This window comes from Cryptomeria japonica, chromosome 2 (genome assembly GCF_030272615.1).
Source record: "Cryptomeria japonica chromosome 2, Sugi_1.0, whole genome shotgun sequence".
In the NCBI taxonomy this organism is placed as follows: domain Eukaryota; kingdom Viridiplantae; phylum Streptophyta; class Pinopsida; order Cupressales; family Cupressaceae; genus Cryptomeria; species Cryptomeria japonica.
In genome coordinates this window covers 209,161,003-209,183,179 of record NC_081406.1, presented here as the reverse complement: position 1 = coordinate 209,183,179, position 22,177 = coordinate 209,161,003, and the positions used below count along the sequence as shown (strand labels likewise).

At 36.4% G+C, this 22,177-nt stretch overlaps 2 protein-coding genes across 4 annotated transcripts in view; both read right to left on the bottom strand.

The window, feature by feature from the left end:
• LOC131074960 (peroxisomal (S)-2-hydroxyacid oxidase GLO4) overlaps positions 1–22,177 on the bottom strand; it is a 139,901-nt gene that overhangs the window by 111,050 nt on the left and 6,674 nt on the right. Inside the window, exons 1-7 of one of the 3 annotated variants that reach the window (XM_058011715.2) lie at positions 20,227–20,399; positions 19,906–20,104; positions 17,196–17,320; positions 17,056–17,102; positions 16,748–16,825; positions 16,477–16,601; positions 4,513–4,570 (exon numbers count right to left, since the gene is read on the bottom strand). In XM_058011715.2, coding sequence (XP_057867698.1) covers positions 4,513–4,570; positions 16,477–16,601; positions 16,748–16,825; positions 17,056–17,102; positions 17,196–17,320; positions 19,906–20,048 — 576 coding nt within the window. In that variant the 5' untranslated portion in view covers positions 20,049–20,104; positions 20,227–20,399. Of the gene's footprint in view, positions 1–4,512; positions 4,571–16,476; positions 16,602–16,747; positions 16,826–17,055; positions 17,103–17,195; positions 17,321–19,905; positions 20,105–20,226; positions 20,400–22,177 lie in introns of those variants that run through there. The other 2 variants (XM_058011712.2, XM_058011714.2) reach the window with 2 other exon arrangements.
• Positions 907–2,787, bottom strand: LOC131873618 (uncharacterized). The gene is made up of 2 exons (XM_059216529.1): positions 2,505–2,787; positions 907–2,227 (listed from the first exon to the last, which is right to left on the bottom strand). Exon 2 carries the CDS (start codon positions 2,204–2,206, stop codon positions 1,178–1,180), a length of 1,029 nt encoding a protein of 342 aa, XP_059072512.1. The 5' UTR covers positions 2,207–2,227; positions 2,505–2,787; the 3' UTR covers positions 907–1,177.

Sequence of the window (22,177 nt, the reverse complement as noted above, 5' to 3'; positions counted from 1 at the left end):
TCTGTGAAGGCTCCTCTGGCTCTACATCCCATCGTGCCGCTGGACTCTCCTTGTACATAAGTGTCTTGTGGTCAATGAGACGCAAAGCACTGTGTACAGCCACAAGCTTCTCTGCTCTCTTAGAGGTAAGTCTGTTCCTCTTAAGAGAGTGGATGAAGCTATATGTAGACCAGTTCCTCTCAGCAGCTGAAGAACTGGAAACCTGGGATAGCAGACGGATGGCTAGAGTGGTGGTCAAAGATTTCGGGCCATGACATTTCCACCACAAAAGTGGGTCCTCCTGTGCCATAATGTCTATATCCATCTTTGCTGCATCTGAACAACCTCTAAGAGTGGAAAATCTTCCCCACTCAGTGCGCATTGTGCCGGCATCTCTGGAATCAAACATCTTCTCTATGCACCTAAAGAAACCTGCCTTCACCTCATCATCCTCAATCGGTGTCGTTCTACCCGGTCTAGCCTTGTACCACTTAGGATTCAAGGCAAAGGCAGCCATATGCAAAGGAGTGTTCAACTTGTCCCATCTACTCTGAATGATAGGCCGGATTTGCTCATTGTAGAATGCTAGAGAGGGGTCCTTCACTCGCACAGCAGCCCTCATCTGGCCAAGCATAGAGTCAATGCACTCATACACCTCTCCAAGGTTAGGTGCATCCCCATCCCCATATCTGATCACCTGGAATACTGGAGAAATGATGGAGACAATGTATTTCGCATCAGTCCAAAACACATCACTCTTCACTATCTCCTTCACCCTTCTCCCCTGCTCTGTCTTGGCCTCAGCCCACCTATTCCACTCATTAGTCATAACCATGAGTTGCAATGCCTCTTGCAACTCAATCATTCTCTCCAAGAGAATGAAATAGGATGCATATCTAGTCTCAACTGGTTTCAAGAACTCCTCCTTCGCGAAGGTCCTGAAGAGTGCATGTGAAATGTGGTGGTTGCAGATAAACATCTGCACATCTCTCGCATCGGTGACCACTCCTCTAATCCAGTCAATCTTCCCCATGTCCTTGAGTGCATTGTTCATGGCATGCACACAACATGGGGTCCACCAAATGTGTCTATAGGCTGCCTCAACGAGTCTCCCTGCTGCTCTACACACATAGGCTGCATCTGTCACTACTTGGACCACATTTTGTGGCCCAACCTCCTCAATAGCCTCCCTGAGGACCTAAAACTGGAAATCAGCATCTTTACGATGCCCTGTACAATCAACTGCTCTAAGGAAGTATGGGCCCTCTGCACATGTGACCATGACGTTGATGAGTGGACAATGGCTAATGTTCGTCCACCCATCCATAACTATGCTGCACCCCGATGCCACCCAACATGCCTTCATCTTCTCCATCAAAATATTGATCTTGGAATAGCTTTTATCCAAGATCGAGGTCCTCATTTTCGTCTCCCCTGGTGGCACATAAGATGGTCCTCCCTTGGCCACCATATCTATCATCTTCCTATAATAAGGAGACCATGAAACATGAAATGGAATGCCATTGGCAAAGAAGAAATTGCCAATGGATTCATCTATCTCATCTCTCAGCTGCACATTAAACATATCAGCAATGGGGTTGCTCTGTGGTGTATGCAACTTACGTTTCCCAGCCCTAGCAGCAGTAGAAGTGGAAGTAGATGGAGATCCAAACATCATTCCTCCCGCCTGCGAAGCATGATAAGTATGTGGCACTGGCACATTCTGGCTGTCGTGAAGTGATGCCCTAGCAGACAAAGTAGTAGGCATTGAAATATTTGTGTCATCTGGAACCCCCCAAAGCCTGTTAAACTCAATTCTGTAATGTATATTTTTGGGTTCCTCCAAAAACTTACAATGTTTCACGCCTTTTCCTCTCCAAAATAGAAAGTGTGCATTCACCCTGCTAATGCTACCGAACCATTCTCTGTCACAAATATTGCACTTCCACTTCCTTGTTCCCCCACTTGAATGTGATGCAGTGCCTTGTACTGATATTTGTGAAGCAAACTGTTTTAGAGGAGACTTAGGATCAAAATGACCCCTAGCATATGGTGCCAACAACTCTGAAGGGCAACCTGTACTAGCTGCTGCACTTGCCATAGAACTAGATTGGGCTTCAGGATCAGCCCCATGGTCACCCCCCTCATTTTCAGGTTCAAATTCTGAATCATTCTCACTATGAGAATGGATTTCCATGTTATCTTCACTCGTGCCTTGGGAGCTCATTGTGAAATTTTCAAATTGACACTGCATTTCACAAAATAAAAATAAAAATAAAAATAAAATCAGCCTTGTTTAACAATATATTTTTAAATTTTTTTCCTATTCATCTCAAAATGAGATTTGATGTTGAATCTTGAGGGCAAAATGATGAATCATTTTGCCCTCAAGATTCAACATCAAATCTCATTTTGAGTCTTAAGATGAATAGGGAAAAAAAATTAAAAAAACCAAAAATGACATAGAACAATGAAAATCAGAAAGTAAAACAAAAAAAAAACAAGAAGAAGTTGAAAAACCCTACCTTGTGCTTGAAAAATCTCTCCAAAATGTAGAAGAATCTTCTTCTTCCTCTTCTTCTTGCTTCTTCTAGCTCCTATCACGCTTGTAGTCACTTTTCTCACCCCTTCAATCAATCTTCTTCAAGCTGTTCCTCCTCTTCAAGCTGCTGGAAAAAAAATCAGTTTTGCATAATGAGAGTGAAATCCAAACTAAACATGTTTTTGTGTTGTTTTGGGGGGTAGGGTGGGGCCCACGTCCAATTAGGGTTACCCCTTAACCCCCCCCAAAAAGCACATGTCATAAAAACTTTTAAAAAAAATGAAAAATGCGCTTTTAATCCCGTGGGAACGTGGGAGACGCCTGGGCGTCCCCCCGTCCCTCGAGAGACGCCTGGACGTCTCTTGAGGGACAGGGAGACGCCCAGGCGTCTCCCACGGAGACGCCTAGACGTCCCCCAGGAGACGCCCAGACGTCTCCGCGTCGAGGACGTCTCCCCGTCCCGGCGGAGTTTGGGTGGCGGTGGCGGGACGGCGGGGGACGTCACGTCCCCGTCCCCGCATCCCCGAGACGTCTCTGACGGGGGGACGCGCCCAAAAATGGGGGGGACGCGTCCCCGTGGTTCACTGCTTTTTAACATGTACTTGCATACAAGATGAGGTTGTGAGGATGCTATACAATTGTGAGGAATTTGTCCAAGATAAACCAAGCCCAAAGCTTGCAAACTCTTAATGAAAAGAAACCAGACAAGTAAGAAACATCTGATTGTACAAGATGATACAAATACAAGAAAACAGAGCAAATCTACACTCTACTCTCATTCTAAATTAAATATAATTCCAAATTTCAAGACAAGGAAATTCTAGCCAATCAAACTTGTCAAACTTGTGATGACAAACTCAAAAATGTGACCTCTAGAAGAGTGTTGTGCCTATCGAATGTAGGAGAGACAAAAGTTAAAGATCCACACCTGAAGCAAGACCATAACATAAAATAACAAAATGATCTAAAGTTCTAAAGCTATAGAACACACACAAGAGAACAAGGCTGTATATTGCAAGAAAGATAGAGTAGGACAGTTACTCATGCTCATCCAATCCCCTAAAACCTCTAAAGCTTCCTATGAATAGGTCCACTATCTAGAAAAAAATTGAAAAATGTGCACAAGAAAATTAAGTGCCAAATATGCTTAGAATCATTCATCATCTGTTTCAGATCCGTCGCATTCCTCCAGGACTGATGATGGAAAAACTGTCAAATGTACATACATAACTGCAGGGCGATTATGGAAATAACATGGTAGTTATATCTGTGGCATGGTAGTTTGCACAGCTATCATGGCAGTTTCACAACAGCCATGACCATTTATCCACCTTCTACATGAAAATCAAAGTGCAAAAAGAGGACATAAGACAAGGAAAGCATGGAAATCCAAAAACACCAAATGGAGGATAGAACAGGCTCAAGCAGATGAACAAAGGAACAACATGGAGGTAATATGTGTTGTATAATCAGGAAGTCTATAACTCATCAAGGGATGCCAATGTGGCACCACAAAGAATTTCAGGTACATATCATATCTATCCTAAATATCTCAATGATCCTCTCATAAAGCGTATCCAAGACAAAACCTTTCCTAGAGATGACTAGACATTTAACACCATTATCTCAGATCTGTTCCTATGGGATGTTGTGGTTACAATAACTTTGGCATACCCTCAATTAGGAAGCATTAAACTCATACTGCCATTTTCCCAAGCACTTTGTGTGTTCTTCTGAACTCATGTCTTTGCTACCTCAGTGATTATACAATCTAGTTCTTCAAATTGAACATATCTTTTTAACAATGCCTCAAGAAGAAACAATTTTTTTTAGAATTATCCATATTCCAAAAATGTCAATGGTGCCAGATTAAATAAGATTAATACAATTCTAGGTTAAAATAAGAAGTTCTATATCATGGTATCCATATTAAGAAGGCAATATCAATCATAGAACTCATCAACCCATAAATTTATGTCTTGATCACTCACTGTATCAATATCTACCGAAATCAAGCCTTCGAAATTCCCTGGAGTGGGCACAACAAGTCTGCCATAAGATTAGACCATCTATTAGAAGCTCGATTTAAAAGGATTATACATGTTTTGCAAATGAATTAGCTATGTATGCATCAATTGCATTTCTTATAATTAACACATGTTAATTGATAACTTGAGATATCTATCAAGCTAACTGTAAATGTTTGGAACTAATATTATTGTTTTTTAGTGTGCAGGCACATTTTATAGCCAAACCCAAGAATTTACGGCTTTTTATAATAATAAAACACAAATTATTATGATCCTAAAAAGATAAAATGTCAAATTTAAAACATCTCTAAGCAAAATCAAATCCAAAGGAACTTAGAGATTTTTCAAATAATGAGGAACTTATTAGCTTCCCATTGGAAATATCTTATATTATATATCTCCAATCAAACATAACAACACAATATCATTCAAATATACAAAAGATTGGAAGAACATGAGAAAAACAGTAATATATACAATCTTTACAGAAATAATAAAACTAGACCAAGTAAGCTAAAACGATTTGCTCAACGCAAAAAGGTGAAATATTCTGAAGTTTAAACTATTTTTCCAACATGAATTCAATTATGTGTAGTGCTGATTGGAGACACTAAAAAGTCTGATGATCATAAATTGTAAACAAATGCTTGTAAATGCTAGAGCCGCTAACTTTGGATAGCTTATAATATTTGGCCTACTGTGTTTCGCATAGTTCCAGACTTGTTGCTGCATACTGGGCCTCTTACCAGACTGTTTATTCTCTGAATCTGAAGTAATCTCAAGGCTAAAGCCATTGCAGCATAGTTGCACCCTAATAGATGATACGTTAAACTCTCAAAACACTTCTTTGTAATGTAAATTCTAAGAGAATCCATGCTACAAGCTTACAAGAAATTTATCCAAACTTAAAGAGTTTCACTGAAAAAAAGTCACTCAATTTTCTTTTCAAGAAGATAATTAAACCAAAATAGAAATTTATTTGTTAGGATTTTATTATGCTATCATAAATTTTATTACAAAGATAAGAATCAAACAAAAATGTACAAAATCTTGTCTTTTTACTTCAAACAGACACAATATTTCTAGAAATGATAAACAGTTCTTGAAGTTCCATTGTTACTAGGGGACACATACTTTAACCCTCAGTACTCATCTCCCATACTAGAAACATTTCCCCATCTCAGAGACCCAATGGGGATGTCTCTAGACATTAGGAGACTTCATATGAAGTTTCATATCTCTATACAAATGAGATTTCCAAATATTGAAATATTTAGAGATTGTTAATTAACACACAAACAACACCATTGTGGTGGCTAAAACAAGGACTAGCTATTCAATGCAAACAAGATTCCAAAAGGAATACAACAAAAGGTTTCAAGAAATAAATAGCTAATATATATTCAAAGCCACAAATAAAATAGACATATGGCATCAATATAAAGCTTGACTCAGTACAATATACTTTCAATTTTTTATGAAATTATCTACACAATAAATGCAAACATAGAATAACCAACTTGAATAATAGTTTCTACAACATAAGCATAGCATCACCTATTTATAGGTTACAAATACCAATATTTGAGACTTTGAAATAATCTTTATTTTAATCCCAAAAAAGGTTTTTAAAGAAAATACATAAAGCTAAAAAGTTGAAAAGACAAACTTTAAAACAAAACTTATCCTAAATAAGTAATATAATCACATGGCCTATAAATAGGCCTTCGCCCAAAAATTGAAACAATTAGAGAAGACTTCGAAATGATGTTGAATTTTTTAACTTGCATATAGAGGAAAACCTTGAATTTTACTGAGTTAATCTTGGTTTTTTGCTTTGAAGACCAACTAGTGTAATTGTGGCACCACTTCTTCATAGGTGGAGTTTGATGTTTTTGCCGACTTTAATGACTTGGCAGAAAAAAGTGATGGTTGAACCCAACCAAAAGTGCATTAGCAAGGATATGCGATGCCATAAGCATCATAGTTGTGCACCCAAGACAGCTTAGTCATCTTTTCAACATTGGCAAGATCCTAGAAACAACCATTTTGGGCAAAACTTTTCTCCACTTGAGCCAATTTTAATAAACTTAGGAATAAGTCCTGATAACTTATGCTCTCTTTTTAAAACAATAATGTCCCCATTTTCGGCCACACCAACATTGTAGTTAGCTCCGACTTTCTTGATGTGCACCAACCTTGTCAAAGAGGATGTTTGATGTTGGCAATGAGCTCAGTTGGTCTTGAGGACTCCTATGACACTTTCCAATGTGAATTATGACTTTTGGTGTGTTCTACAAGATGCTTGGAGAGAGCGTCTATTTATAGTAAGTCACCTGATCAACTCCAATTATCATTATTCATCATTAGTATCATTCCATATGGTCAGATTTTGGTTCTAATGCTTTTGGCAATTTCCACAACTAGGGTGAATTATTGAGCTTTAATTTAATTATTTCAGTAAGCTTGCTTAATTTTGTAAAATAATTTAAAAAGCACCTTAGTGTAATAGCTAACTGGAAAGGAAAATTAAAAGATTTAAATCTTGGACAATTAAAAAGGGACCTTGAACATCAAACATATTTATTATTTCATTAATAGGGTCTTTTGGAACAAAAAGGAGTTATTTATTAAAAGTGAATTTAAACTATATCTTCTAGAAAGTTTGGCGGGAAAAAGTATAAAAGGAGGTTTAGTGAGCTCTTTTGGAATTATGCAAATTATTTGATTTCCTCTTGTGAAACCTTTGTGGTTCTGTGGGATTGAACTTGGTTTATCTCAACCTTCTTGAGAACAAAAACCCTATCGGAGAAGAATAATCACAGTGGTGAAAGATCATCCTTAGTTAATACGATGTAGCTCATTCAGAGTTACAGATTGTGCCGAAAGTTTTTATAGGTGCGATTAAAGTTCAAGTTTGTGAAGTCTCGCAAGCAAGACAAATTAGGCGAACAATTAGACGAGTTTGAGGGATTATTAGGGAAGCAAATGGATGCCATGTTTGATGGTTAAGCTTGATTGATGGGCTATGATCTCTGTAGTCTACTTGGGGTGCTTGGCATCTTCATTGTTGATTGACTTGGGAGTTTTCGGTGTTGGGCATTGGTATAGTGTTGCTGGGAAATTGCTTATTTCCTTTTCTTTAGGTGTCAAAGACTCCATATCTGAGTGATGGTGTTTCTTTCTACTAGGTGAAATTAGCTTATGTTGGTGTGAGACTTCATTGCAAGTTGCAGGTGTTTATTCTTCCTATCTTGGGCGCAACCTTTTTCCTTTTTTGGTTGTCTAAGTTTGTATTATGGAGGCTGCATTATTCCTGGCTTTTAGCATGAGTATTTTCTTCTGCTGGGCATGAGTACAAATTGGAGCCTATTTCCAATCTTTCTTGTTGCCTTCATGCTTTTGGTTGGGCATGCGTTTTGCTTCAACAAGCAACTCTGTTATCAGATTTTAAGGCAATGGAATCCACATTTGAGGATCAATTACCCTCTGTAGCTGGTGTAAGAGTTTTCAGATCAAGTCATGGGTATTCCTCTTTTTCTAGCACAACTTCCATTATTGGCTGGGTGAATGTGTTCTTGAGGGTTGGGAAGAGATTTTCTGATGGTTGACAAATGTTTCAAGGCAGAAAAAAGGAGTCAATTCATGGTTAAATTAGGAAAGCTGATGATGGTGGCAAGAATGGAAGGGGTTTCAGCAATACTAACAGTTTTTCCTGAGCTGGATGTTAGATTTTTGAGTTGTTCAACGTTAGATTTTTGAGTTATTAGACATGTTGAAGGCTGAGAGGGAGGTTTGGCAGCAAAACGAGTGTGGGTGTGAGATATTTAAGCCTCCAAGGCAGCTCATACCCTATCATGTAGTCATTGATCTGTATTAAGCATATTAATTGTAGAGATTTATGTTTCAGTCATTCCAATTGTCACCTTCTTATGATATGGTGAGGAATTTACCCACACTTGTTTTAAGGCTGAATTGGACAGTTTTTTATTATTTCAAGTTTGGTGGAACTTACAGATAATTGAGGCATCACAAATGTGCCCCAACCAAGATTTTACATCACATATTTTCATCCTTTTTAAGGTTGGCAGAATTTCTACTCATTTGAACCAAGTTTAAGACCTTAGAATGGAAAAACTATGTGGCCAAGCCACTGCAAATGTGCACCTTCCATCTCTTATCCATTTTCATACTTTTCCTTCTTTGATGTAGCTATCAACAATCTTAGAGCCTAATCAACACTGTAACAAAAAATGTGCCTTGTTATCCCACTGACCTGCATAAGGAAGCTCATCTTCTAACAACTCAAACTGAAAAAATTGAAGCTCGAGCATATATGAAACTTGAGCAGTCAGCTGATCATCAACCTGAAGTATTCATTGCTACTCAACATCATTGCAAAATGTATGTTGGATCCAAGTGAAGCACTCAAACTCAACCACACCGTCATCCACGCTAACAGAAGTTACACCTTCATTATGAAAAAAAATCAAATTCAACTTTGTTCATCTCAAGGACAACAAGCAACCAACATACCTCAAAGTCACTTATGTTGATGCAATCTTCATCAACACAACAATTTAAGACACCTCAATTGAAGAGCTGCACTCTTCAAATTTTCTCATTGTTTCAATCTCCTCTTGGCAACTTATTGTGACACATGTACTTCTACAATCAAACCTATGGCACATATCTCCTTCCACCTTCAGTTCTACAACAGTACTTCTTTATGACACTTTTGAAGCGTACTATGTATGAGGAAGACTACATGTTGCACACCAAACAAATAGGCTGCCATATGCATTCACATGATCACTCCACATTCTTCAAGACCAAACTCAACATAATGAATATCATCAGTTGTATAAACACTTATTTCTGCATTATTATCTTCATCTAAAATTGTGCCAACATTGTTCTCATGCAAACAATTAGTAGCAACTCCACAAAGAAGGGACAAACATAAACTCCATTAAGATAAGAATGTGAATTCTAGGTGAATCCACCTTTGAATCTTTTCTGCACAAACTGTGACCTTTGATAAATCACACAATATTGGCTAGGGAGGAATCTTTCACCATCGAAACCAATCTAACCTTAGGGTTTCTTCTAAGGTGAAAGAGATGAACAATATTCAATCTCACAGAGGAAACAAAGTTTGATAAAATATACAGAATGAGCTTCTTCTCCTCCAATTTTTCTTTTTATAATCTCTTTTGAAAATTATAATTTGGGATGACATAAATCCTCTACTTGGGACGTGTGTACAATACTAAGGGTGTATAGGTTCACCAAGAGAAGATACAAGCAATTTTAGATTGGCCACCACCACATACATTGATAGAGTTGAGAGGCTTCTTCGGGTTGCATAGTTATTACAAGAGGTTTGTTAAGGGGTTTCCTCAACTTGGCGCACCTCTTACAAATGTCACCAAGAAAGGCTTCTTTGGGTTGTGTAGTTATTACATGAGGTTTTTAAAGGGGTTTCCTCAGCTTGGCGCAACTCTTATAGATGTTACCAAGAAAGGGGCTTTCAAATGGACAAAGGAGGCTCAGAAGGCATTTGACAAACTCAAGGAGGTGATGAGTACTTGTCCAGTGTTAGCTTTACTAGATTTCTCTCAACCCTTTGGTCTAGAATGTGATGCATCAGGTGAGTGAATTGGAGCAATATTGATGCAAAACAGACACCCTATTACTTATGAGAGCCACAAGCTCTGAGATATAGAGAGGCTCTATTCCATCTATGATAAGGAGATGCTCGCCCTCATGCATGCATTGGCGAAGTTTGGACAGTACTTGGTAGGTGAAAAAATTGTTGTTAGATCCAACCAAAACAGCTTGAAATACTTTTTGGAACAAAAGATTTAAATGAGGGACAACTGAAGTGGCTTAGCAAGGTACGGGCATATGACTTTGACATAAGAGTATGTTAAGGGGAAAAAGAATATTGTTGTTGATGCTCTTTCTAGGAAGCCCACTATTTGTTCTCTAGCAGAAATTTCAACTAATTAGAAGGCTCACTTTTTGGTTGAATAATCCAAAAACACATTTACATGTGAAGTAATGGATGGCGAAATTCAGGATGACGGGCAAGGATAGAATTTTTTTGGTCCCTAAATCTAATTTGAAGGAAAATATTTTGAGAACCATCCATGATAATCAACTTGCAAGACATCCAAGGTATTTTAAGACTTGTAGGCAAATTAGAGAGAGGATCTCATGGAAGGGCCTCAGGGATGATGTCTTGCGACATGTCAAGGAGTGCATGATTTGTTAGTAGAACAAGTCAGAAGTTCCAAAGAAACGGGACTCGGACTCGGCTCAGACTCGGCAAGGCCGAATTGGACTTGGACTCGGGACTCGGAGTCAGACTCGGCTTCAGACTCTACTGGACTCGGGAAAGTGAAAAACTCAAGAAATTTAGAGATTTTTAAAGATTTAAAACTTGTTTCAAGCACCCTTTATTGAATACACCTTAAAGACACAATAACATCATCAAACTCGGCTCATTTGATTACATACACAAGTATACATCAATCACATAAGCATAAACGCAAATTTTAGCTGAAGGAAATAACAAACATAGATATATAAATATTGTCAAATGTATACAATATTACAAAACTCATGGAATAAAAAATCCATGTCATCATATGATCATCATCAAATGTTTCATATAAATACCTAAGGTAAATACAACTACAAGCCTATGGCTCAGAGGAGCCAGCATGGCTGCACCCTCCGGCCCCGGCCCCTTGCGAAGGCGTCTAAGGTAGGTCCTGGATGATTCGACAGCCATAGCCGCTCCCCGTGACACCATGCCATGCTCACCAACATCAGGAACATCCGTGTCACTATCTGCCTCTGAATCTCCTATCTGTGCTCATGCTCTTCGCTCCTCCTCTGCCATGGCTACAGTCTTAGGCTCTATATCTACCTGGTCGATCCAATCAGTGTCAAACTCGGAGGTTAAATTTTCCCTACTTCTATCGATGCAGTTTCCCCCCATAATTTTCGACAGGGGGTTTGGGGGCAGTGCCCCCAAGGTGGGGTCAAGGGGGGGTCGAGGGGCAGCGCCTCGCGCGGCCAAAAAACTTATTATTTAATAAAGGCGTTGGGTGTTATTTTTCTATTGGCTGACATGTTGTAACTCTAATTTTTCTCATTCTCAGGCGGAGGTTGTAGTGAACAAAGACGAGATCATTCATTTTAAAAAAACTTTTTAAAATGTTTTTTTTTTGTCATTTTACGTAACCCAGCCAGTAGCCGAGTTTCAGGCACTGGACTCGCCAAGTTTGGCGAGTTTTTGCCAAACTCGCCAACTCGGCGAGTCTGCTCGCCATTCTCAGATGAGTCCGAGTCCGAGTCCCAGAGACTCGGCAAGCATGTCTCGGACTTGGACTCGCCGAGTCTGGCGATTTTCTGGCGATTTTCATTTCTCACACTTTCCCAACTGATCTACTTCAGCCATTGCCTATTCTAGAGCAAAAGTGGGAGAGTATACAATAGACTTCATCACTGGCCTATCAAAGGTGCAGGGCAAAGACTATATATTAATGGTAGTTGATTAGTTGATCAAGTTTGTTCATTTCTGTGTCATTTCATTGGAGTTTAAGGCATTGGGGTTGTATATTTATTCTTCAAAGAGGTGTTTAGACTCCATGGATTGTCAAAGAATATTGTAAATAATTGGTACAACAAATGTTTTAGTATCTTTTGGTAGGAATTGTTTGGATTGGTTGGCACAGAATTGACCCCAAGTACGAGTTACCTCCCATGGACTGATGGGCAAACAAAGATTATGAACAAATGAATGGAAGGATATTTGTGTAACTATGTAGTAGGGCAGCAGAAGGCTTGGATCAGGTGGTACATTTGGGTGAAAAATATTACAGCACCACCTATCACATGTCCATTGGGATGACTCCTTTCAGAGCCTTGTATGGATATGATGCTCCATCATTTATGGATTTATCTTTTGGTAATAGCAAGACTCCCAAAGCTAAGAATTGGATTCAAGATAGTCTATCCACCCTTAAGACACTTAAGAAATATCTTCAAAGTTACCAAAATCAACAGAAGATATATGCGGACAGCACAAAGTTGAGAGAAGATTTGAGGTTGGTGATTTAATTTTCTTGTGCCTTAAGTCCTGCAGGTAGCAAAGAAGTTGAAGCCTCACTTCTATGTCCCTTATAGGATTGTTCGAAGAGTGGGGGAAGTAGCTTATGAGCTTGAGCTGCTGGAGAATAACAAGGTTCATAATGTGTTCAATGTTCCATGCCTCAAAAAGGCATTAGGGCAGCCTATCACATCGTCACCTAAGCTTCCACCATTGGATGAGGAGGGTAGATTGGTCTTGGTTCCTAAGAAAATTCTGAATGTCAGAGAGAGGAGATTGAGGAGCAGGCTAATTAAAGAATATCTCATCAGATGGAAAGAATTGCCCATTGAGGATGCCACTTGGGAGGGTGGATAGATTTTGTAGCACGCTAATCTACAATTGCTTGACGACAAGTAATTTTGGAAAGGGGAGACTATAATGTCCTTTTCTAAGGAGTAGCCCAGGAGACCATTTAGCCTATCTTATTACTGTAGGCTAAAGTCAGCAGTGAAGGAATAATTTAAATTAATTATTTAATATTATCCAATAAAGTGCATTTTAAGGGTAATGTTGTAATGTCCCCTTTTAGGATATCTGGGAATATAGGGACAATTACTTCAATTCCTCACACTTACAATATCTAATCTTTGCAATTGAACTATGTAATGAAGAATAAGAACAATATCACTTGCTATTTCTGATATATACAATAATATATATGTTGAAAGTGAATTGATTTGATTTGCGCTAAGTGCAATGATCTCTTAGGATCTCTACTATGTCAAGTATGGCAATATGAATATGCAATGAGATATGATATTGCTTAAAGCAATATGTATTTTGTTGTCTCTAATATGACTCTTAATACATGCAAATGTATGACAGGTAATAGTTGTTATGTTTGATCCTAATATAATAACTTGCAATGAAATGGGTGATGTTGTTTCCAATATATGCTTTCTTCCTTTGCAATCACTGGTGTCGTCCCTGATTTGTAGTTATGTGCTTGCAACCGATTTATGCCAAATAGGCACTTCCTCAAATGAGCAGATCCAATCAAGGATTAAAGGTTATAAGTTTTCCAAATCAATGCCTTGAATGAATGATGGGAATGTCTTCCTATATCTGCGTTCTTGAATGAGGAGTCGCACTGGACAAGACATGTCTCATCCCTTTTGGTAATAGACACTCTCCATAACAGCTTCTAATCAGATCTGTTTCCACATTTGTCTAATGCACCCCTTCATTAATCGTAGCATATTCTTGTCTTAATGCTAATCGATTAGACTCATATTCTAATTGCCTCCTTTCATTGACTAATTGATTGGGTCCAGATTGCACCCTTCCATTATAGTTATTGTGTCTCTTCATATATTAACCTTTGAAAATTACTAACTCTTAATCATTGTTTAGTCTCTTTATTGGATAAGGTGATTGCTTATGTATCAATCGATTATCTTAAGTCGATACTCTTAAGATCATATCGATTCTTTGATGAGAACGATATTACTTAGTCATCCTTTATCCATTGATACCAATGATCCTTCAAGTATCGATAATCTTCCTTCCTTAATCAGTATCATGGTCAATGATTATCATTCATTTGCTGACTGTATGTTTATTAATTTGGATGTTGATCTATGATTAATAAGATCACCAATGTTCATTAATTGCTTTTGATTATCGATGCTTGGATGCTGTCTGTGTTCAGATTTCTTGATTGGTCTCTTTATCCTTATCTTGTCATATACAATTAGATAATGCAGATCGATAAAGTTCTTGTCTTGCTTAATCGATTATACTCCTCGATACTGTGCTTTGTCTTTTCTTCTGGAATGCCGATATGGATTCTTTCATAAGTTGATATGCTGATGTTTAGAATAGCATCTTAGATGCTTGCAAGTCTTTATGTATCAATTCCTTACCAGTCTTTACCCTTATCATCCCTTGGAATAAGATGATTTCCTCAATGTATTACATTTTACATATAGGTGCTATGTTCACTTATTACTTTCTAACTCTTCACTACTTAAAATTTGATATCAAGGCTGCCACCCTTGATCATACAACTGTTTATTGTTTGTTACTTTCTAGGTCAAAGATGGGGAAATCACAAATGTTATTTAATTAATTTTTAAAAATTGTTACAAAGTGACTTAAATGAAATATTAAAAGGGGAATAATAAAATCACTTTATTTTCAGGGCTTAAATGAATTATTTTAAGTAGAAAACTGAAAAGATTTTTGAAAAAGTTCTATGGGTTGTAGAAAAAAACATTTTGGAGCTAATGTTCACTATGCTTGGTTTATTTTTCTTCTGTGAATTTGGAGAGTTTCTTGTGAAGCCTAATTCTAGGATGGAAATCCTAGAGGATACTGATTTTGATAGTGAAACTATCTATCCTAACTAGTTGATGGAGGTCACTTAGATTTTTCACATAATTTTCATCAAAGATATCAATACAAATTTGTGAAGTCTTCATTAAAGACCAATTTCTGTGGGTTTAAAGATTTTGCTGAGATTACTTTGTAACTGGAAGCCAGGGCCATATTATATCGCTGGAGGTAATACATTATTCAAAGCATGGTATCATGGCATTAATGGTTGAGTGAATGATGGTAAATACAGTCGTAGAAGTCATAAGTTCCTGGACGTCGAAATTGGTATTTTAAAACACTAAACTCAAACTTTTAAAATACTCTTAGATGGGGTACGACTGGCATAAATTATAATATCCCACCAAAGTAAAGTTTTCATACTACTGACAGACAGGATCAATAGCATCTGAAACTAAAAGCATTGACATGTAGTTTGGGAGAATTCCATCCTTGCCACATGATATTTTAAACACATGTTGTGTAATTCCTCTCTTTAGCATCTGTAACAAATTTCACAGTTTGCTAGATTGTAGCGAATATGAATGAGTAGGCCACACAACGGCAAAGAACTCTTAAGTGCAATTAATGTGATTTTAATCATCTATAATAATGATATTTTAAACACATATTTCCAGCTACCTTGGGTTCAATTCCTCTCTCTAGCATCTATAACAAATTTTACAGTTGGCTAGATTGCTAGATTGTAGCGAACTAAGTCACAAGGTTTGAATTCGAATTCGACAGCCATGAAATTCGGATGAAATTCGACAAGGGAAAAATTCGCAAAAAAATTCGGATAAAATTCGCCTTTTATAATTTTGTTTATTTTTAAATATATTTATACTTCTAATAAATTATCAGAATAGCAACCCTTGTTGGAGAAAATCCGAGGGCGACCCAGCAGTTGCAGACACCCATGACCCAATAGATACAAAGCATATACGAAGAATACCCACGACCAGCTGAGTTGTGTTTAGAGGCAGATAGCAGTGCTTTATAGAGGAAACTCGATTAAATTCGATTTTTTTTATAGAAGTTTGAAATTCAATTAAATTCGAACCTCATCCATGAAAATCGCCTTATCCTGTGACTTAGGTAGCGAATATGAATGACTAGGCCACACGATGGCAAAGAACTTTAAGAACAATTAATTTGGTTTTAATCATCTATAATAATGATCCAGTTCTCAAGGGAATTCAAGTGATATAAATCAACGAGGTTAAATTGGCAATTCCATAGAGATGAGTGATTTGTGAAACGCTCATTTTTTCTTGAAATTGAGATTTGGTAAATGAAAAACTCAATGTTTGTGTCACAGAGAAAGCATGAACATCATATAACGTGTGAATAGATATCTATTGGAACCTCCCTGTACAGGCCTAAAAAAATCATGTTATCATTCTGTGCCTATAAGAACAAGGTCATCATGGCATCCTTACTTGTTCCTCATGTCTGCTTCCCTGCGTCCAATCCTTGGAGTATCAACTGTTAAAACAATTGCTTTGTAGCCTGCACGCTCTGCACGTCGTACTATTTCAGCTGAGACATTTCTGTTCTTATATATCTGTCTCAGGAAGGAAAACGAAGATGCATATTATAACTTCAAATTCAGGTGTTAATGCTCCTTTACTAGCGTTAAATGTGAAAGTGCAAATCTTTTTACAATCAAGATAGCTAATGAACCGCACAGATTGTTTGAAGTTCACATACATAGATTTGATGAAAACGAACAGCATCACCAGTGGCTGCAATCTCCTCAACAGTCCTACTGGAGGAAAATGAAACAATCTGCAGAGTAATGATGTCAGCATGTTGAAAACAAGGAAGACTGGGTATAACAACCACCCTAGGTGATTAAGGAAATATTGGCACTTTAACCTATATAGCATGTGTCCTGTGTTGTTCAAAAACTGACCCCAGATGACAAACTTCTCCGCAAGTCACTAAACCATCAAATATAAAATCATCAAAAGCAAGAGTAACTTATAAACTGGTATATTGATTTTAGATAATATTACCATAATTGTATTAGCATCTGCTGCAGCCCTTGCTGTTGCTACCTCCCCTGTTAGAAACCAGACATGACGAAGTTGTTTGGACTGAGTCTGATAAGCCAAAACCGAAAAATAAAATAACTAATTGATTCTAGGAAAAATACCTTCAGGATGGGCTAATTTATGCAAACCCGTTGGAGCAATCATGATTGGTGAAGAGATCTTGAATCCTAATATACTGGTTGACAAATCTACACGGCTTACATCCACCAAAACTCTTGGGCGAAGCCTGTTAAATCAATTTGCATGTAAAATACCTTAATTAGCTTCCTACATGGTCATAGAGAGCAAAGTACTTGAAGCATTGTTATTAGTCTAATAATTTCCATGGCTATTGACAGCATGAACTAAGATCAGATTTGCACTTTACTACTTCAGTGCAGCCTCCTTCGCTGGAAAAATGGTATGATAGGCCAAACAATTTGAATTGTGTTGAAGTATATTTTTCAGAGAAAATTTCGAAAACCCTATTTGTTGTCTCACCCTCTACCTATTAGTACGCCTGATATATATAATGCATGATCAATTTCTATATAAGTAGTATTAAAATTATAAATTTCGCAACTTATTAAAATATTGAAAGAAAGCATCAGATACTTGAGGAGAAGACAAAAGAACACAAAGTTAGGCCAAATTTAATGTGACATGCTCTTTTCAGAAATGCTCAACAAATTCAATGCAACCTAGAATTACGTCAGAAAATCCTTTGAAAACTTCTTTCCGGCAAAAAGGCAACCCATAACTATAAGGAATGTGCTGAGGTTATGATATAATGAATGTGAGGTGACCTTACCAAAAGGGAAGTGACCAAAAACCCCTTTTGACCTATGTTACCCCGAGTTTCTGGGATAGGGACGGCAGGGGACGGGGTATGAGTTTTCGGGACGGTGGCTTTTTTTGTCAATTTTGGAGATGGCTAGGGGACGGCAAAGGGGACAGCTATATAAAAATAGGAAAAATTAAAATTTATAAGGAAATTTAAATATTCATATGAAAACATGGATAAAGCATACACATATACATTATAGAACCTTAACATATAAGAACTAGCAGAGTTCTTATGCCAAATTTGTGTTAAGTTGAGAGTCAAAGTCAAATTGCTTATATAATTCATTGTCAAAATTCACTATCAATATGCAGAATTTATGGGGACGTCCCCTAGGAGTCCCCTGTCCCCGGGACGGGGACGCCTGAAAAAAATACTGGGGACACGTCCCCGGGTAACATAGCTTTTGACAATAAGGCAATTCACGGACCCGTGGACATGTAGTGTGGTTATGGTGTACAAAATGTGAGGTGGCTTTTATAGGCTTCAGTTTTATCTTATTTACTTGAGATGCGCTAGGCGCTTTCTATTTTATGCTATATAGCTATAGTTATTCCTACACCTAACTTCATGTTCCCATGTGGCTGCTTAAGTCCATTTTCTGCTTAATTTTAGGTGCAAATTTTAAATTGTTGGGAAAGGATAATTTAGAATCTTTTGCTATTTTAGTGAAGCAGCTACTATTTAGGAATTGAAAATAAGCTATGGAAAAATAGTGGGGGCAGAAAATAAGAAGCAACTGCTTATTGTCAAAAATGCCACGTGGCTTCACAAATTTGTTTCCCTCTTCTTCTTTTTTAAATTTTATTTCTATTTTTTCTGGTGCACAAATTATTACTAATATTATTAATACCAATTTTAAGATGTCGCTTAAAATTTAGGAGAAAAAAAGATACTCATGGGGCCACCAGCTCCACAAATATTTCCTAAACAAGTTGAGCAATGGCTGCTAGCCAAAATAAGCTAAGCAGCCGCATGAGAACATGAGCAGTGACATGGTAGCGACAACTGCTTGGATTTTTTTGTTCAATGTGATTTCGTGCAGTCCGTTAAATTGAAAAACTGCAAAGAAGAGCATTTTTTTCTGAAAATATGGAGCAGCAGCTGCTGAGAAGAAGATCTTCAGAGGAACCTAGCGATGGGGTCCAGAAATATTGCTGTACCTGCTAGAGAGTTATTTAAATTATTTTGTCCAATGGCAACTGAGTATAATTTTAACTTATAATATATTCTACTTCACAAATATTTATCAGCACTTATTGGTACATATCTCAGAAATAATTTAGCAGATAATATTTTTAAATTTTTCCATGGAACCACTTCACTCTGAAAATATCCTAAACTCTATGCATAAGGCCACTATGCTATTGTAGATATTAGTATCTAAATCATGTAAAATTAGTTGATATATTAACATTCGAAGTGATTAAAATAGGTCACCAGTAATATCTAAAAGTAACCAAAAGATAAAAAGTGTTAGGACTCTGGACCAGAACCAATGCTGAAGAGGAACACACCAACTCCCAAGCCATTCAAACACAGGTCATTTTACTTATAAGCAAATCCAAACTTTAAAAAAAAGCAAAAATGTCAAAGCATTTTCATTCATTTACCTTAAGCGTCGGTAAGAACTTACAAGAATTTAACAATATTGATATAATTTAGCCTGTTTAAAAATAGGTCACTGGTATTCCCTGAAGTGTCTAAGAGATGACAAGTGTTATGAACAAAAGTAAGACTTTGTGCCAGAACCAAAGTTGAAGAGGAACACAAACTACCTAAGCCATTTCAACACAGGTCCCTAAACTTATAAACGGAAATCCATAAATAAAATAAATTATATTAAACATTTTCATACATTTGCCTTTAATACGGATAGAATTTATCAATATTGATGTAAATTATCCTGATTTAAAAGTTTTCCTGCATTTCGCGCTAATTAAATCTCAAATATTCTGCTTCTTTCGCTTTTGTAAAGATAGACCAACCTGATTCTCTGGAAAGCAGCGATGTTTTGTTTGAGTGTCCATTCGTCCTCTGCACCTCCCGCATAATAGTCATATACCATTTTAGGAAGCACTTGCCTTGCCAATTCACTGAATTCACTCACATTTACAGGCTCTAAAGCCATTGTTTTACTATATCTAAACCTAGTACGAATTAACAGCAGCCAATGGATCCGCGATCCTGAAAATCTCACGAAAAAGAACTTATGAGCTTCAGAAAGGAACAAATTATGCTAGATATAGAGAAAACGAACACAGTGCCGTCCAGAAAAACCAGCTCAAGAAAAAGGAGTGTTGGTTAACTGTAGTATGTAAGACTTGAAACAATTAGGATGAACTTCGCAGTAAATTGAATGAATGGGAATGTGACACATGAATGACAGAGCAAATGGAACGATCGTAGTGATGCTGTCTAATTAGCATTTGTGTAGATTTTTATATAATAATGAGCCATTGCGATAAGGATCCAAAACCCGTATTTGAGTTGAATACTTCTTACCATGCTCGAATTGAAAAGCCCAAGTTAGGTACAGGTTTGATATGTTTTTATGGATTTATCCTAGGACTTGTATTTCAGTGAGGTGATGTCGACAGCGAATTATATGTTAAACAATATGTTAAAATTTATTTAAAATATAATAATATTTAAAAGTTGGTGTATTATAATTATAATATTATTTTTTATTTTTTATTTTTATTTTTTATTTATAATTTAAATGATAATATCACAAATAGAAATAAAAATGTATTATTTAATTTATAGTTTTTAAATATATAAATAATATTTAAATTAATTTAAATGGAGAAACATATATAGAGATATTAGATTTACAATTTATTATATATTTATTTATAATCTTGTGTAAGAGCTTCCATTTTATTTAGAATTTGACTCTATTTTAATTTGTTTGGTTAGATGAATATGGAATGAGGTTTTTATTTGTATTTTTTGTTCCAACGCGTTGAAATAGATTATTATTTAACTTAAATCATAGATGTGAACTCGCTTGTATTTAAAAGTTAAATATTGTAAACAATAAGAAGTTGGTTTATCTTAAACAATGTAAACAAAAGAAAGAAAATATAATATTGACAATGAGGACAAATCCCTTGTTGACTAATTTATCATTGTCAAGCATACATATGTACATCACAAGGTGTGGTGAATAAGCTAATCATTCATGTTTAATAAATCATATGCTATGAAGAACAAAATGAAAGAATAAATTGTGACATTATATGGAAAATGTTGGATTGAAATGTGTATCCTTGAATTTGTTACAGTGAGAATATATATGTACGAGTAACTTCTTTTTGCAATACTTGTGTGTCAATTATCTTTAATTTTCAAGTACCAATCGAAGGTGAATGTTGGTTCTACACAAAGTCCTCTATTGATTTAACTCTAGAAATTGTTGTAGATTTTATACCTTATATTTATATTTTACCAATATCAATTGTTGTTTTATTAAGTGCTAGTCTTTGGGATTTATGTATAATAATTATCCATGATTTGGATCATGGTATTTGTCCACACTTACCTAGTGATAAAAGTGTTATGTGCATAATTTTCGAGTTCCTTTAGTTCCATGGTGGACCACTATAGTTATCAATCCTTGCTACAACATACATAGGTAAATCTATTGATTGAGAGTCAATCTCTGAATAGAATCTAGATGACCTCTTCGAGAGACTCATTTACAAGGTTTGCTTGAATCGACAAGTTCACTATTAGAATAATTCATTGGCTTCTACATAGGAATTCTTGCATAAATTAGTCGACAATGAAAACATGCACTGCCTTAATTTTTAAATAGAAAAGCAACTCCTTTTTTCTCTCATATATCCCACTTATGTGGATTTAGGAGTAGCTTAAGAATTATTATTTACATTAAATAAGAAAAAAATATGTGTGTCAACCTAATTATGATTGATCATTGATATTTAAAATGTTGCTATAATGACCCCATGCTTGGCCTGTTAGAGTAAAAGGTATTCGTATACTTAATTAATTAAATCATTTTGATTTAATAATTAAGTCACATTTTCTCTATTTCACTTAAGCTAAACTTAGGAAGCTAAACTTAAAAATATTAATAATTAATTTATTATTAATTATTAATTGCTTTTAGGGTTTTCCCTTTTTAGGTTTGATCTCCTTTTATAAGGATTGATCCCTTTGTAATCCTTAACCAATTTGATTATTATTGCATTCTTTTTCTCTAGGTTTTCAAAGCAATCTTTGTGTTTTGTG